General features: G+C 41.2%; 2 protein-coding genes across 3 annotated transcripts in view; both read left to right on the plus strand.

Moving 5' to 3' along the window:
• DOP1B (DOP1 leucine zipper like protein B) overlaps nucleotides 1-12,732 on the plus strand; it is a 47,259-nt gene extending 34,527 nt beyond the window's left edge. For both annotated transcript variants that reach the window (XM_074145373.1, XM_074145363.1), the window contains exons 22-36: nucleotides 328-462; nucleotides 1,153-1,208; nucleotides 1,915-2,019; nucleotides 2,106-2,172; nucleotides 2,547-2,688; nucleotides 3,091-3,173; nucleotides 3,409-3,518; nucleotides 6,268-6,414; nucleotides 6,837-6,898; nucleotides 7,598-7,726; nucleotides 8,135-8,271; nucleotides 8,613-8,668; nucleotides 9,154-9,303; nucleotides 9,633-9,762; nucleotides 10,441-12,732. In XM_074145373.1, the coding sequence (XP_074001474.1) occupies nucleotides 328-462; nucleotides 1,153-1,208; nucleotides 1,915-2,019; nucleotides 2,106-2,172; nucleotides 2,547-2,688; nucleotides 3,091-3,173; nucleotides 3,409-3,518; nucleotides 6,268-6,414; nucleotides 6,837-6,898; nucleotides 7,598-7,726; nucleotides 8,135-8,271; nucleotides 8,613-8,668; nucleotides 9,154-9,303; nucleotides 9,633-9,762; nucleotides 10,441-10,698 (1,767 nt within the window). In that variant the 3' untranslated portion in view covers nucleotides 10,699-12,732. The remainder of the gene's footprint in view (nucleotides 1-327; nucleotides 463-1,152; nucleotides 1,209-1,914; nucleotides 2,020-2,105; nucleotides 2,173-2,546; nucleotides 2,689-3,090; nucleotides 3,174-3,408; nucleotides 3,519-6,267; nucleotides 6,415-6,836; nucleotides 6,899-7,597; nucleotides 7,727-8,134; nucleotides 8,272-8,612; nucleotides 8,669-9,153; nucleotides 9,304-9,632; nucleotides 9,763-10,440) is intronic.
• A 3,315-nt stretch (nucleotides 12,733-16,047) lies between these two features.
• MORC3 (MORC family CW-type zinc finger 3) overlaps nucleotides 16,048-17,996 on the plus strand; it is a 31,451-nt gene continuing 29,502 nt past the window's right edge. Inside the window, exon 1 of the mRNA XM_074145385.1 lies at nucleotides 16,048-16,228. Coding sequence (XP_074001486.1) covers nucleotides 16,190-16,228 — 39 coding nt within the window. The 5' untranslated portion in view covers nucleotides 16,048-16,189. The remainder of the gene's footprint in view (nucleotides 16,229-17,996) is intronic.

Here is a 17,996-nt window from a genome sequence, read left to right on the forward strand (position 1 = left end):
GTTCAAGACCAGGCTGGATGGGGCTTTGAGCAACCTGGTCTAGTGGGAGGTGTCCCTGGCCATGGCAGGAGGGTTGGAACTAGATGATCTTTAAGGTCCCTTCCAACTCTAACCATTCTATGATTCTATGATTCTAAGTTGTTTTCATGAAGGTGTTGGGAGAAGATCTGCATATGGCAAATTGTTGCACGCTTGATTTAACTTGTCTAATTTATGTTTTGTCAAGGTATTGATATTTGAATAGTCACACAAAAAGCTGGTTTTTCAATTTCATGTTTTGCCTGCTACGGTGATCTGAGGGTTGTGTCTTTTGTTTTGTTTTGTCAGATTCTTCCAGTGGCTAGTGCGTCTCAGCTTATTCTTGTGGACTTAGTATGTGGACTTAACACATTGAAAACTGACACTATATTACATCTAGTCAAAGAGGTAGTCAAGAAACCGTCACAAATCAAGGGTGAAGAGGTAACCATGAAGATAATTCCTCTTCTTAATATATTCTCTTCTGGATTTTTTCCAATAGGTCTTCTAAATATTGTTCGAGGAAAGTTTGGTTGCTTTGTTTAGGTTTCTTTTTTTAAACATGTGATTCTCTTTTGCTCCTGAATAAGTTATATTTTCCAGAATGTGGGTTTCTGTGTTTTGATCCATCAGTCTAAGTAGGTTGATCAGAACATTTTGCTAGAGAAGTTGCTGGCAATGAAAAAGTGTGGAGTCCTCCAGTACCAAAGATGCTGACAATTTTCATACAGCTGCTGCAGATACACAACTCAGCGATGCACTTTTATTTTTCTACCCTTATCTGAACAGTTAGAAACATTTCACATTGAGTTTGCTATCTTCCAATTGGTTTTCAAGGAAACAAGTTTTGCTACTTTGCATGCCACTGTAGGAGCTCCTACAGCTCTGAATGAACTGTACCCAGTATTCCAAAGTAATGTGACTGCTTCTGAACGAGGATCCTCTATTAAATCTCTGAATTGTCTCGTACTGCTGTATAGATAGTTTTATCATAGTTGATCACCTTTTGGAGTACAAGTGGCTTCTAAGAAGCATTGAACATAAGTATTTGAGATATTGGACATAAGTATTTGAGAGATTGGACCTTCTTTTTTTCTGATGGCAAATAATTGCAGTTTTGCTTTTATTTTTCAGAAATCTTCTCTTGTAGATATTCCAGTGCTGCAGTTCAGTTATGCTTTCATTCAAAGGTAACACAGTCATTATAAAAGAGAATTTTCTGTTTGACTCGAGTTAAGATAACAGCTAGCATCACTATTTCTGCTTTACTTTGATCTTCATGTCACAATGTCACAGAACACCTTTATGTAGAGAATGGTTATTAAACCAGATAATAACTTCAGATAAGCTTTAGATAAACACAAAATAACTGGGATGACATTATGTTCCATTGATCTGTTTATAATGCCAGTCTGAAAGCCTCATTTCATACTAACAGAGCAACATACTTCAGGCACCTTATTAGCAAGACACTTGTATAATTTCTTATGATCTTTCTCCTTATCTGTTCTGTGTTGCCAGATGAATGGATAGAGAACTTCTAAATTCAATGTTTTATATTACAGCTGCAGTGTGTGCTGGGCACGTTGAGAGTCAGCCAGTTGATTGGAAATACTCCTTTGATCAAAACTCTTCTTCACATACTTGGCTTTCCCATATGGAAGCCTTGGGATGTGTCAGACTGTACAGTATACTGTATGCAATGAGCTGTATGCATATTGCCTGTGCTGCTGGATATTTATACCATGTTGTTTGATCAGTTAGGAAGGGGCAGGATCTAAAGGACTGATCTTGATGGAAGCTTTTAGGCAATTGAGTTACCCATGTATGTTGTTTTTTGGTTTTTCGTTAACTCTAAATTTAGATTTTGGTGTTTTGGTATTATTTTTTTGGCAGACTGCCTGTCTCAGCCTTGCAGGAGAACTTCCAGTCCTTATTAGGACTTCTCAAAGAGTCTGTGCAGTTGAACTTGGCTCCTCCTGGACACTTTCTCCTTCTCAGGTACTGCGTAAGAGAGAAGAAGGTTTATAGATGTATTGAGTAGACCTGTCCAATTACTAACTCAGAGTGAATTGATTTTCCCACAGTATTCTGAATGACTTTGTGACTAGGACACCTACTCTAGAAAACAAAAAAGACCAAAAAGACTTGCAGGTACAGTGTATGCGTGTATACCTTTTAGTTCATAAATCTGGCACTGTACATCTAAGTAAAAGTGGAGATGGCCTGATCTGTACTTTGTATCTGAATTCACCTGTGCTTTTAGAATGTGTGAATGTGCATCCACATGTTTTGGCGTAGGCCTGGTAAATATAGGAGACTCAAATGTAAGAGACATATTATGCAGAACACCTCTAACAAAATTTTGAAGATGCATGAAATCGCAGTGGTAACTGTGGACTTTTCAAAGCTGTTTTCCGTGGGTAATTTTTTTTTTATTTAACACATTCCATATAAAAAGGACTTCGCTGGATTGGCCAAGTGATGATAGCTTTTGTCTGATGCCACATTGTCTGGTTATGTTATAGGAGGTGACCCAAAAAATCTTGGACGCTGTAGGGACTGTTGCTGGTTCTTCTCTGGAACAGACTAGCTGGCTGAGCCGGAACTTAGAAGTGAAAGCTCAGCCTCAGATTTTACCGGATGACTTCAACATTGAAGATGTGAATGGTAATGTGGTTTTGTCTGACATTCTGCTGCTTTCTCTCTTCTGCTTAAGTCAGTGAAGAGTACAAGGTGTTTGACAGTGTGTAGTTTGCATGAGGCAGGAAGAATACAGCCAAAAGTAAAACAAAAAACCCCGCATTATTCTCCAATAAGAATGTCAGCCTAAGCAGGTTTAGTAAATACCTGTAGATTGTGTGCAATATGGATGAAAACTTATTGCAGGTGAATGCAATACATGGGACAGAACAGCATGGTACGTGAGGTATGTCATTGTGGCAACATGCCCAGAAGTATTTCACTGTAATACCTATATGCAAGTTACAGTTCTGTTTGGGAAGAAAATTAAGAAACAGCAACATTTAAACATGTCTGAAGGGAAAAACATATCATTTTGCCTCTTTTCAGATACATCAGTGGCACCATCTTCAATGGTTTCTGCCTCTGCTCCTTCAATATACAGTGTCCAAGCTCTTTCTCTCCTTGCAGAAGTAAGTAGGAACCAGTTTTGTATTTGCTGCTCTCATCTGTGGGGTGGTTGTTCATTGATATTATTAAGCAGAGGAATACATTAGATTTTCCTGGTAGATTAAATGGGAGCTTAAATCTTTATTGAGGCATCCCATGTGCACACACATTCTAGCTTAAAACATGGCATGCTTTCCCCTTTTGTCAGAAATACCTGACATTTAAGAGATTTAAAGAGACATTCTTTTCATTTTTAAGGTTCTTGCTTCTCTTTTGGACATGGTTTACCGGAGCGATGAGAAGGAGAAAGCTGTGCCATTGATTTCACGTTTGCTTTATTATGTATTTCCTTATCTGCGCAACCACAGGTGACTTCTTTCTCTGCACATGATTTTTCTTAAGTCTGATTTTTTTTGCCACATTGTAAGGCTTTTGTTTTTTTCTTCTATTTGTCCTCTCACCTTATTAGAATGGAAATGGGAATGAGCTGTATTTCCCCCAAGATCTGAAACCGTTTGAGCTTTGTGACAATTGTTGCTGTTCAGCTGCAGGTGTTCCTCCCATCTGGGTTTTTGGCCTTTACTTAAAGCTCCCCTTTCTGTGTATCATGGATAATGGAGAGAGGCTGTGGGATGGGGCAGCAGAGCACTGGGCAGGTCACAGGACCCATCATGAAGTAGGAAGAGTGCAATATCTCCCTATACTCTGCCTAGTTTTTCAGCCAAAAACATAGGTGTGCGAGAGATAGATAATATCCTCTGTCAGACGAACAGTACAACCCTTTTCCTACAGGGACAGAAGGAGGGAGAGGAGAACATTTCCTTGCTGTGGGGGTTTCCTTTCCATCTTCCAGGGCCTTATCGGTTGGTGCTGGTTCCTCAGCCTTCCTCACGCATCTCTCCCCACCTTTTTCCCAGTGCTATTCACAGATGTCTTAGAAAGCAAGTCCTCCTTTTTCTAGCAGCTCTCTGCCAAGTGGCAGGAAGCACCCCTCCCCTTCTCTTCCCTGCTCACCACCAGTTCTATTTTTCTGAGATGCAGCTGCTCCTGGTGTAGCTGGTATCAAGCTTGCCCTCCTCCTGGCTGCTACCTTTTGGCTACTTTGTTTTTTCTGAGCAGATCAATCTATACTGAGGTTTGGGAGAGCATCATCCAGAACTCACAGATGGTGAGGAAGAGCGGGGATTATCTCAACTGTTAGGTCACAGTCAGAACTACTGGCCAGTTAATATAGTGAAGAGCAAAAAAGAGTATAGAAGGTCAGGGCAGATATAACCAGGCATGCCTGAAAGGGATGATGGGTTGATTGTCAGTGGGAAGTGAGCATTAAAGCCAGCAAGCCTCAGGGTGCAGCAGGGTTTGAAGACATTTCTGTGCTCCCGCTCAAGGAGGATGGATGAAAACTGATGCAGAGAAATTTTAAGAAGCTATTCTTTTCTATTCATTACATTTGTGCATTTTCCATTGTATCTACTACAATGTTTTCTGCCTACTTCAATCTGAACCAAGTCAGTCAGATTCTTGATTTATGGAGTATATGTCACTTTTGTTGACCAGGGGATATACTGTCGTGCACATGCGTCTGGTGGTCTCGCCATTTGCAGCAGGTATGGAAAACCCTGCATACAACCACCGCTGAAACTGTTCCTGGGAATACTGGCATCATGCTGCCGTGCTCAGCCTGCTGCGAGCTAGTGGCTGCAAGCCAAGCACTTGTTCCATCACTACTCCATGTGTGGAAATGGCACAGCTAAAATTGGCATGGACACCACTGCTGTCATGATGTCCTTGTGAATTGGTGCAGGGAATGAGTGACTACTTCTGCAATGCAAATGGAGATCTGAACACCAGGAGCCAGACAGCTTTTTTTTTTTCTTGCAAAGAAGATACTGCCCTTTGGTCTGAGACTTATAGTTCAAAAGCCATGGACATTGGAGTCCTGATGAAGTGGCTGAGATGCCTAGAGATGTCCCTTGATGGTTCTCCAGTGTCAGCCTGGCAAGGCCAGCAGTCCTTGTGATCCATATAGCCATAACCATAGCAAGCTTTGAGCAACCTGGTCTAGTGGGAGGTGTCCCTGCCCATGGCAGGGGGATTGGAACTTGATGGTCTTTAAGGTCCCTTCCAACCCAAACCATTCTATGATTCTATGATAAGATGATCACAGGTTAAGAATGTGAAGCCCCCATTGTGCCCGTAGATGGGCTGTGTGATTTTCATGCCACTCATACATGCTGCTCAGGAGTTACAACCTCCAAGATTGCCTTCGTACCACTGTCCTCCCCCAACTGGCAGGAGTTTGGTTGCAGGGCATCACAAAAAGGCAGTAACCTTTCCCACACACGCACCTTGAAAACACAGGGGCTGTTGAAGCCTTCTGTGAAGGTTTGGTGCCAACAGAAGAGCTTGACAGCATCCCTTCTCAACCAAAAGTCACGTTCCTGTCAGTCTGAGCACCACCTCCACAACCTGAAACCTTCATTCAGCCATGAGCAAAGCAGTTACCGTAGCAAGGATTCGTAGCAGGATTCTGCTTGGCATCTGTGTCCTCAGTGAAACTGAGGTGCCAGAGGACAAGCATTAGTTCATGCAGGGTCCCTTCACCTTGAGACCAACGCTCCTTCCCTGCTGTGCCTTGCAGAGCACGGTGTCCAAATTGGAGTGGGATGGCATATAGGGCAGCACGAGGTGAAAAAGGCTTGTGTGCGAGATTCTTATACAGGTGGTGATGACATGAGAACTGCTGCATAGGTGTTATCTGGGTGACAGATGAAGCCTACTGTGGTATCTTCTAAAGGGTTCTGCTGAGAAGGATGCAAAGCTTATGGGAAACTTTATTTTTTGGGGAAGTTTTGAACCACACCTGCACTGGAGACAGACAGTACTGTGCTGTGATATGTCCCCAAACCAGATATACTGGAAATATGAGGAACTTCTGCACAAACTGCTTTGGTCTACTGACCTCCTACTGTTCTGAGTTATGAGCTAATGTAAGCATAGCCTATTACTGAGAGAATTTGGTTAGAGGTTCTGGGGAACCCCAGAGTTTATTTTCTGGTTGTATAAACTTAACTTTTAAAAATACATATATTTATCATTATTGCTCTCTTCCCTCAGTGCCTACAACATTCCTAGTTTTCGTGCTGGTGCTCAGTTGCTCAGCTCATTGAGTGGATACGCCTATACCAAGCGAGCCTGGAAAAAAGAAGTTCTTGAGTTGTATATGGATCCAGCTTTTTTCCAGATGGATACTTCATGCACTCAGTAAGACATTAAATTGTAGCACTCCTGAGATACTATTCTGAATTTGCAAAGAAAGGCTGTAGAGGAGAATGGCTAATATTGGAAATAAAATTCTGTTTAGTACTTTCTTACAGAATGTAGTAGTGTTAAAAATGGGTCTCAACCACTAATTCCACTAAATGCATTATAAGCACTTAAGTTTTCATTATAGTGCATACAAACTAACTTGTCTTATGCTGATACTCCACTTAGTGTATAGGGAACTGCATACAGTAGAGCTGGAGGACCTAGAATGCAGTATGTGTTAAACAGTTAAGAGTCTGCATATTTAATATTGTTTGGAAACTGTTTCCTTATATGAAATGTTTGACCAAAATCTTTTCTGAGGTGAATTTACATCAAAACTTTCTCTGGTTATCTAATTCCCTCTATATCTTACTCAGTTGGAGATCCATTATTGATCATCTTCTAACACATGAGAAAACTATGTTTAAAGATTTGATGAGTAAGTATCAGCTACTGATATCTCACTTCTAGATTAATTTGAAATCTATTTACATTTGAGCTATTGGGTGCATTTTTAATATGCTAATGTATCAATAAAATGCGGGCAATGCTGCAGCTGCATAATTGACTATATTGCCAACTTTATGCACAGCTAAAAGCTGTGTTAATTCTGTATTTTAGTCATTTCTAAAACACACCATAAGTATTTTTGTTTTAGAAGTGCTAATGTTGAACTCCGCATTCACATTTTGCCGTAACTGTAAATTGCTGAAGTGTGACCTTTTGCAGCTGTTCCCTATTAGAAAGCAAGGAGACTTCAGCAAACTTTGCAGGTGTCTGTATACTGGCATCGAGCTGTAGGAATGTGGTCCACTAGTACAGTAGACTTTTGAGCAATATGCTTTGACCTGTAATTCAGGCTTGAGGAGAGTGTAGAAGAATAAGTCCTGTGGGAAGGGGTGGGTTAGGACCCCTTAAATTTGCCTAAGAGCTGCAAAATTGAAAAGTTTCGTCTCCTTTAGTCTCGTTTTCGAATCTTCTAAAAGAATAGTTGAAGGCTTACAATGCAAGACTAATTCACCAGTTAGTAGACCCAAAGAGAGTGTTTCTTTTTAAAAGATTTCAGGACATGGGCATTATTTTCAGCCCAAAAAACAAGAAGTCTTTATATGGTAGATAATTCTTATCTCTGTTATAGATATGCAGAGCAGCGCCTTAAAACTGTACCCAAGTTTTGAGCAAAAAGCGATGTTGTTAAAGAGGCAAGCTTTCGCTGTCTTTAGTGGAGAGACTGACCAGTATCATCTCTATCTTCCCTTAATACAAGGTAAGATTTGCAATTTCAACACATACATAAATTGTGTAAGAAAGGAATGTTACCTATTTTGCAACACGTACTTCCATTTTTTAAAAGTTTTTAACAAAATTTGTGATGCTGTGAATCTCTGATATTCAACAAATAAATAACCTCATCAAGAGGGAGACAGGAATCTGGGTTCCAAAGCCTTTGGTGTGGAAATACAACTCGAAACATGATTATTTTGTGGTAATCTTCCACCACTCTTGGGCTGTTGTCGTTCTCCCTAAATGTCAGTTTTGACAAAATTTTGTCTAGTATAAAACCACCATGTCTTCAGACTTTTCTGAATCACAGTTTTGTTAATAGAGTGCAAACGACTGAACCCAAAACTGATGATAAAGCACAAATTTTGTTTTGCCAAATGTTGTATTTCAGAACGACTGACTGAGAACCTCCGCGTTGGGCAGACTTCTATAGTTGCTGCACAGATGTTTCTCTTCTTCAGAGTTCTTTTGCTAAGGATTTCTCCTCAGCATCTAACCTCATTGTGGCCAATTATGGTAACTGAATTGGTAAGGAATAAGTAGTAATTTGAAACTAACTAGTGTGTGTCTTCTCCCATTTCACCTTCTTCCTCCCAAATACACCCGCTGTTTGAAAAAAGAAATGTTTTCATAGCTTTACATTAGTCTGATAATTTGGGAAAAGAATTAACATTGTCATTGGGAAATACCTTTTTGATTAATTTTGTTGTTGTTACTAACGTAATCTCTTGCATGATTTGTTAATTTGTTCCAAGTCATAAGAGTAAAGGGAGAGTCTGTCGTTCCTTATACTATGTAAAGCATATATTTTTTGTAACTGAGAAGTACGAATGTTTCAGCATCCTCATAAATTATTTATTTATTTAAAGATTCAGACTTTTCTACAGCTGGAAGAAGATTTAACTGAGGAAGATGAACCATCAAAGTAAGAACTCCCATTTGTCCGATAGAGAACTTGTGAAAGCTGGTAACGATTGTGCTGTATCTGCAAATATTTATTTATTTAATTAATTATCTGGGATAGGGAGGAGACAACATGATTTTTTGTTATTGCACATGTGCATTTCTGGTACTAGTGTAGTTTCCATAGTTTAGGATTTTTTTTCAGCAGTTAACATAGAGATATGTTCAAAAAACGTAAGTACCACTTGTTAGTTGCATACAAAAATCGAAGAGACGCTACATCAGCATTTGAATATTTTAATGTGTTGACATTTTTTCTGAATACTTTCCTTTTTCTTCTAACAGCCTTTTATATTAATCATAGTGCTCGTACGGAATAAAAATAGTTTTTGTTGAACACATGCAAGTGCTCATTTGTGCAGATGTGTACATTTCTCTTTTGCTGAAGGAAAAACATCTAGTGGATTTATGGTTTAATGGTACATTTCTTCATTGTAACTAACACAGGAGCAACAGCAAAATAAGCAAACAGAAAGTCTCAGGTGATGGCAGTGGATCTGACATACAGCAGAATGAGCTGTCCTTGTACTTATCAGCTTGTAAGTTTTTGGACACAGCACTTTCATTTCCACCTGACAGGATGCAGTTGTTTCAAATGTAAGTTCTCTAATTACTTAGCTGTTCTCCACACTGTTACCATTCTTATCCTTTAAAGTCATTACAGATCTATTATCTTCTAGACTTAATTTTGCCATCAGTTCATTTTACAAGTACAGATGTTGATACTTGGAAACTTTTTGGAGCCAGTTGCATGTAAATACTGACATGATAATAACATCCTTTCTCATTAAGTTTGGCTCTGGTAATAGCATAAAATTATCATTTTGACAGCTCTTTCTGTAAACCAGTGCTCTACTAAACTATGTCTGATCCAGACAAGGATTTTTTTCTGCCTGTCATCTTGTCAAGTAATCCATTTGTTTCAGGTACAAATGGGCATTTGTCCCAGAGGTGGACACAGAGTCATCTACTGTGACCTCTCATCTGGTAGAAAATCATCAGGAATGCAGACCACACATTACAAGAATCATGGATCTGCTGAAGATGAAATATGGGGTAAAGAAAGAATGCTTCACTGGAATCTTTTTTTTTTTTTTAAATCCATTAACTTACTTTTCTAAACAAGTGACAAGATTTTCAGCTAGGCAAGAGGTTTTTAGATATTTTAATAAGATTCATGAGGCTTTTAAAAATGATCTGCCTGCTTTCATATATATATAACTTGAAGATGTCAGATTGCTGTCAGATTGCAGTGAGGGAACAGTAGGCAGTTTTCCTATTGTTCCCTTAAATCTGCCCACAACCACTCAGTTAAAACAATTTATCTCAGACAGGACCGGTATTTATAAAAAAGAGCATGCTGTACTTTGTCAAAAAAAAAGTTTACCATAATAGCATTTTAAATTACCATTAAGGTTTAATATTAATTCTTCCAGAAAAGGAAACGGGCATTAGTATTTCCCAGAGATATCTCTGTATTAAGTTGTTGTTTGATATCTGATTCTGAAGACTAGTCCAAATTTGCTGTGTTCTGAACTTGTAAGACTTTCATTTACTGGAAACTCAAATCTGAACATAGAAATAACTCCAGTATACCACCTATACAGTTTGTATCATGATTCAGTTGTATCGTGATTCAGGCTGTGGATCTCTTTGTATGAAAAAAGTGTGTAAGTACAGGGTTCAGACAAGCCGTAACAACATTGTGTCTTAATGCAAAACCTTTGCTTACAGGAACCAAACAACACTGAGGGAATGTCCAAGAAGCACAAATGTCCTCTTTTGAACTTCCGCTCTATATCTAGCATCACCCAGCTTATGCCTTTCTTCAAGACTCTGTGTTGCGCATTTACAGCGAACAGGAGCCAGTCCCAGAATTCACATACTTCTGCATCTCTCTCTGAGGACTACGTTGGCAGTAATGGCATAAAGATCTTGCAACGGCTTGAAGAGAGCGTTGAATGTGACTTCCTTGAAAACATGGAAAGTTAAGCTGCACGTCAGACACAAGGCTCGTGGTGAATAAACAGCAAAAAAAGGGAAAACTTTACTGCAGTTCTTTTCCTCTTCTTTCCCCAGTTTTGAAACTACATTTTGGGTTTTCTTCCTGCTGTTGTGGAGTGCTCTTCAACAATCCAGGCTTCTGAGTTGGTGTTAAAAAGCAGGATTCTTCAGTTCCTGTGGGGGGAAAAAGAAGTACGGTTTAGTGGTAACTTATCGTAGTTACTGTATTCTTTTACTTGTTTTCAATGTGAAGGATTAAAGAGATTTTGTAAATAAAGGAAGAATATTTTTGACTTGGTGAAAGTAGCAACTGTACCATTGATCCAGTAACTTCTCCAGTAAGTATTTTAAACTGCTTTTGGAACTGTTTTCTGAAAGTAAATTTAAGAAAAAGCTAATATTGCATGTCAGTGTACAATCAGTTTGCATATACGCCATTTCCTGAGGTTAAAGCCCACTTCTACTTCTCCTTTCTTTAACTTGTCTGAAAACTTACCAACTTGTAAATAAATCACCTAAATTTCAGAGGTATTTTATAAGTCTTAGCATTATGCGAATAACTGCAGACTTACCATGTTTGTAATTTCAACTCTGTACTATAATAGCATTCTTCAGGATTACTGATTCCTAAATAAAAGACAAACACATGCATAAAAGACAAACCAATGCAGTAACATTTTGTAATTTACATTACTTGAGGGCTTTTAATTTTCATTCATTGACTAAAAATATTCTAATTCAGTTTTTTTAAATTAAAAAACTGTTATTTCAGTGACTAAGGTCACTTCACAACTTCTGAAATGCAACTAAATCAAGATAATACTGTAAAAATATAGATTGCTGTATACCAGCAGACTAATTAAAATGGAAAATTCTTTTTTTAAAGGAAACCACTTTTTATACAAAAGAATGTATTTGGCTGTTCCTAAGTGTTAAAAGAGGTAGGGAGATCATCACAGGGCCATGACTACAGTAATGTTCAAGGTGCAACTTATTTCGGAACTGCACTGCTACCACCACCCAGGACCTGAGAAAGAGGGATTAATTCTGCCACCAAACAGCCCAGCTGCATCTCTAAAGGACACTTCTGATAGCCAGTGGATAAGCACCATCATAACAACACATCCAACAAAAGGCTTAGCAGAACTTTTTTTTTTTTAAATGAGGTAGATTCCACTGAATTTTCATATTTAGTGGATTATCTGACTGAATTTGCAATGCTGATTTGTCTGAGAGGGGAAGTTTATCATATTTTTAGAAAAGCTCTTTATTTTTAAACACCTTTGCCTGCAGAGAAATTGGTTTTGTAAGAAGTACCTGCAGACTGGTACATGCTACTTGCATTAAATGGAACATCGCGACTGAGGTAAACGTGCTGGGTATTGGACTTCACCAGTCTTGTTTTTGTTAATTAAAAGAGGACATACAAAATGTATGGTTTAATGTCACCAGATTGTGAGGTCAGGGATTTATTTTTTCGAAACTCACACAACAAACATGGAAGGCTACTCTGCAGTGTTTTTTACCTACAGGTATATGAAGTTTTCATCTTTGGATTACAAAATAACAAAACACCGAACAATATGCTTTACTATGATAATGCTGTAATGCTCTATGAAGATAATACTATAATAGGTTTATGCTAAATAGCTTATGTGCATTTTTACAGTTAAGGAAAGTGATAGACTGAAGTGTGATATTGTGTAGTCATTGAGAATGTGAATTATTTGTATTAATATGAATTATTAATGATCTCTAATGCTATTGGAATGAACATAACTGAAAAGTTATCCTTTTAAAGCCTTATTTGAAAATTGGAGCAGGATATTTTTTAAATGTTTGTGTTCATTATTTACATATCTTTAATAATTTTTAAAGATAATATTGCTAACACTCAGGATGATTTGGTAGTTTTACTTTCAGTTTTCTGGTGGTTGCATTCCTTACTTGGGTATTTCTCTTAAAATCCTGATGAGATGCTGTCAAATGGGCTATTAAAATCTAAGAAAACTTCTTACCATCAAAACCTTTTGTTTTGCATTCTCCCATAAGCTATAAACCTGTGTCTTCACATAGTTTCCTCACTAACTGGAGATGGTGAACCAGTAACTTAGATTGAGGGTTTCTAAGATGAAGTTACCTTCTACAAAAATACTACTTGCTTCTAACTCCTGCCTTCCTAAATACATTTGCCTTTGCCCTATAGTTCTGCGGACTCCTGCTTTCAGTGGCCTCAGGTATTTGTGACTTGCAGAATCCTTTCACTGAAGCAGAATCTAATTCTTAATAAGAAAAAGTTCTTTAAAATTTAGTATATAAGCAGATCTTGTATTGTGATAAATAGGGTGTGAGTAAAGAGGAAAAGGCTCCAACAAAAAAAGTCCTACTTGGGTGGTGGAGGGGCACAGTTGCATAGTCCTAAAGGTATCTCCAGCACCATAACTTTATTCCTTTTCTATATGGGACTAACTGTAGTTATTTCACTTCTTACGCTACTGCTGTTAAATCCATATGAAGGAGGATTGTACTGCTTTAACACTGGTACTGCCGAAGCAGAATAACTTAGCCGTAGACAAATCTGAAAAACTTCTGCCTAGAACTCAATATCAAGAACAGGAGAGAAAATGCTTTTGCTTTGATGTGTAGTTCTGTGCTTGTTTTCAGAATAACCAAGCTTGGCTTTCTCTTTTGGATACTTCAGCTTTGAGATAGCGTAGCAACAGTGCATGATACACAGAGGGAGACATAGTTAAATATTCAAAAGGATTTAATTGTCCTGAAGGAAAAAAAAATATAGTAAGTGCAACCAAGGTAACTGCCAAAGAACAGCACAGCTTGAAATAACGGAGCATTAAGTAATGGTTAAGTGTATTCAATACTATATTTGAATGTAATTCTTCTAGTAATATTAAATGTTAATTTGAAATACCTTTTCAAATGCAATTCTCATTTTTCAGATTACTGCTCACACACCAACTTTAATTTTTATCTGATTCTGTAAAAGCTCTCAAATTCAATTTCAATGGATGAGGGCTCTGTACAGAAGTCTACAGACCTGAGTTTGGATCCCAGCAGCAGTAGCTCAGTGCTAGTCTGTGCTAGCTCCTACACTTGCCTAGGGAAAGACTGCGCCACTGCCTCCCTAATCCTCTCATCACAAGCCCCTACTGCTCCAGTTCGTACATCGCTGTCTTTTGCACTCCTGAACTTTCCACTCTGGGATCCCAGTCTTGTGGGACAAGTTTTCAGGATCTGTGTGTCTGGAAGAACTGTGTGGAGCAGACGGAGGAAGCTGCTGCTGCAGCATCAGGGGCTCATTGACTGACTGACAGGTGCTGACTCCCTCTATGGAGGGAGTGCCTCTTCCCTGGGAAATTAGGGGCTGATGTTGCTGTGCCAGAGCTTTCCAAACTTCAGCCTGTACACTTTCATATTGAAAGCTTAAGAATGAACAGTGATTTTAATGTTAATTGTGTCGCTGTGCATGATTTTCAGTGTTAACAGCAAATCTCATCTGCCATCAAGCTGCACACTTACCCTCACCAGGCTTCTCTGGTATGCAAACATTATCAGAAATATTCGTATCAGTAAACCACTCAGAAGTCTTGCAACACAGTTCAAAGTCACTTCTATAAATATGTTCAGGGCAAATGCCCTGAAAGTGCTGTGTTTTCATCCAGAAGGAAGAAAACTCTTCTGTACAACTGAGCTTGAAAACCTAAGGCCAGAGAGGTAGGGTTTTGACGGCTTTGTGAAAGCTGCTTTTCAGATTTCATCCTTTCTCTGTAGTCTGTACATCTTGTGTAAGGTTGTGTGATGTTCCTCACACCTTGGAAGCTGCTAACCATAGAAACATTTAGGTTGATGTTTGATTACACTGTATATGTCGAAAACCATCGATACGTGTGTATGTATGCTGGGAAAGGCTGCAGCATAGCAGCTAGTAATACTAAAGCACTGAATGTTTCTGGAGTATCTGCTTCAAGAACAGCAGGGTTGGTCATTTACATTTGGCAGTAAGAGCAAACCTCCATCCTTTGCAATTAGTCTTCCAGTGCAGCTCCCTTGCTTAAATTCTGATTGTTTCATGGGGATTGGTTCCCAGAGCTTCAGGTGAGGCTCACGGCAGCAGGGATTGCTCAGCAGATTGGGTCACCGGATCTCATTTCTGCAAATAGTTCAAAGGAATGGAGGGAGCAGGCGGATGGCGAAAAATGATCGATCGAAACTGATGACACTTCCAGACAGAGGCTGAGGTATGTCTTCCATGATAGTTCCTTGAGCAGAGACATCCATGCAGGTTGCAACCCTAGCGCTGTCATAAGTCCCACTGATGTTGGGGGCAGGGTTGTGAAACCCCACCTAGAGAGGAAAAAAGTAAAAAAGGCAGCTTTTGTTGAAGATAGCAGGGGAAAGCATTTCCCTCCAGGTCTGTTGAAGGCTGCTCCTCAACTAAGGAGTTAAGTGGCCTGTAAGGTTTCAGTCACCATGAACTATCTCAGGCTTTTCTTTTTATTTCCTTTTGCAATGTGTACCTACATCTCTGCGTGTTTTGGGTTGGGTTTTTTGTTGTTGTTGTTTTCTTTTCTACCTGCCCACCATCAAAATCACATCCAGCTGTAGGAAGTTGAGATCACGGAATGAAAAACGGACAGGACAGCAAAAAGGAGCCGGAGAGTAACACAGGGCCAGCTTGGAACGGGCACCAGGGAGCTTCCCAGCTCCGAATGTGTGTAAAGCACAGGTGGGTTGTTTTTTTTTTTTTTTAAGTCTTCCAGGAAGAAAACTGCTAATCCGGATTTAAGGTTAAATCACCTATGCACAGCTCAAAATACGTGCCAACAGCCCAGCCGCAGTAATGGTCAGGAAGCGCCCGAGGAATTTAATTCTGTGAATAAACAGCGTGTGAAAGCTGAATTCCGGCCTGCGCTCCTCTGGCGGGGCAAGAGCCTGTCTCCCCTACGGCAAGAGCAGTTCTACAGAACGCGGGTCGTGCTCAGCCTTCCTACCAAGGCTCCCGTTACGGGCACCAGGTAGGCTCCTCGTGACGCTGCTAACTGCGTCACTCCCGCGGTGAAAACGGCCGCTGCCAATACCGCCGGATTCAACCCCAACTCACGCTGCCCCTCACCAACGAGCGACGGCCGCGCACCGCGCCCTTAATGTGACGGGCAGCCGGACACCCCCCCATAAACCACCACCCCAACCCCCCCCCCCGAGCTCCCGCGCCCGGCCTCGCCTCCTGGGCCGCACCACCTCCCGCTATCGGCGGGCCCCGCCCGGAGGGGGCGAGGCCTGGCCGCCAAAGGCCCGCCTCCCCCCGGCAGCGGCGGCGCTGGGCGGTGGAAGGCTCCGAGGAGGGGGCGAGGCGGAAGTGCCGGGCCTTGGGCGCTCCCCGGCGCCTCCTCCCCCCCCCCCCCCTCACACACCCCCCCCTCCTCGTCCTCCCCACGCCCCGGCTCTCGCTGCGGCACAAAAGATGGCGGCGAAAACACAGGGCGGCATCCGCCTCAGCGCGGTGAGTGGTGCGGGACCTCGGTGGGGCCGGGCCCCTGAGGGAACGGTCTCTCTCCCTTTCCCTCCTCGGGGGTTCCCTGCCACCCTACGGGTGGTGGCGCTGCCTGGCAGCCGCGGGGGAGCGGGGGTACCTGTGTGAGGCCGGCGGCGGTTGAGGGTCAGGCCGCTCCCGGGAGGCGGGAACGGCCGCGCCGCCGCTTGAGCGGCTCCTCGCTTTCGCCTCAGCGAGAGTGGAGTCGGCTGGGGGTGAGGCTTCCCCTCTCCGGGGGTTTAAAAAGTTGTCGCCCGAGTGTTGGGAAGGGCGGGCCGCGGAGCCCTTCGCCTCAAATAAGCTAGCACTTCCTTCCCTCCTCCCCCCCCACTCCGCCATTCCTTTAGGATTCCCTCTTGTCCTACGCTGCCCCCGGCAGTGCCCGGCCCGGCTGTGTTCGGTCGCTTCCCTGACGGGAGCAGCGGCGGGTACCAGCGGTTGCTGGGCGAGCCGGGGTGTGGAGAACGGGAACCCCCGGGGTGCCGCGGTCAGCAGCTTCGGAGCGGGGGGTGGCAGACGGCGGGGGACTCTCCGTCGCCCGCCTCGGCACAGAAGCAGCTATGTTAACTCAGGCTGTGCAGGAGGGGGAGTTACGGTCTGTGGGAGGGTTGGTTCGGTTATTGGAGAGTTGAGAGGGATTTCACAGCCTGTTTTAGGTAGTTGTGGACGTAGTGACCTCTGACTGGAAGCTTGTAACTTAACTGCTTTTTTGCAAGAGGCCTACTTGCATTTTAACGAGGGTGGTAAATGTGCACGCAGTTAAATCCACGACTGTGTTGTGCTTGTCAGTCACAGTACCTTCTTGTTGCTGTCCTTTTGTGACAATTGGTCATTTCCTTATTTGTGCTAATACAAATTAGGTTAAAGCTACTTTTTCAGTGTTTGACACATCATTGGTGAAATAGGACGGTTTTTAAAGCCTTTCTGACCGGCTGTCAATGCCTGGAAGTTACACAGTTGCAAACACCTGGTTCAGAACCTTACTTATAGAATAGTGGATGGAAGGGGGGTCATTACAGTGACTTGTCAAACTTCTGAGTGAAAAAACGTATGTTTAAGCACTGCTTAAATTACCTTAATATAAATTGCCATGATTGTAGAGGTTAGCTGTAAACATCATCTACTTGAAATTCAAGAATTAAACTTTAATTTGAGGTTTTTAATTCTTCTAAGTCGTTGAAATCAACAGTTTGTCTGATGTATTTTATTAGTGTTCTTCTTTAGATAACACAATCTTAAAAAAAAAAAAAAAGGGAGGGAGTCTCCCTTTGCTTTTAATGCATTGTTAATCTTCTTGAGGGGGAAAAATACACCAGCATTATTAATCAGCCTTTGCAAAAAAAATACATATCACAAGTCAGACTGCGGAGTTTAAAATTGTTCTTAAGTTGAAATCACTTTGGCAAGCTAAGCTCTTACAGATGCGAATGAGAAATCTAAGCTAAAGGCTAAAGTTGGTGCAGTTGGTAACTTTCTTAATTATTTTTAGAATTGCTTGGTTTTGGTTTTCAGTAGTTATAACTGAAAGTTTGCATTCAGTCTTATTTCCAGTGAAAGCTGTGATTTTTGTAGGTTTTTGCTGAAGAAGTGATGCAGCTGATAGTTTTTTAGCAGGTTGTGTCCTACAGTGTAAAAGGCTCTGTTTTCTAGGCAACAGAGAACTGACGGTCACAGTCTCTTCTGTCAGCAGCTGTTCTTTGGAAATATGTTGAATTTCACCAAAATATTTCCATTGGTT

This window comes from Numenius arquata, chromosome 1 (assembly GCF_964106895.1).
Source record: "Numenius arquata chromosome 1, bNumArq3.hap1.1, whole genome shotgun sequence".
Lineage (NCBI taxonomy): Eukaryota > Metazoa > Chordata > Aves > Charadriiformes > Scolopacidae > Numenius > Numenius arquata.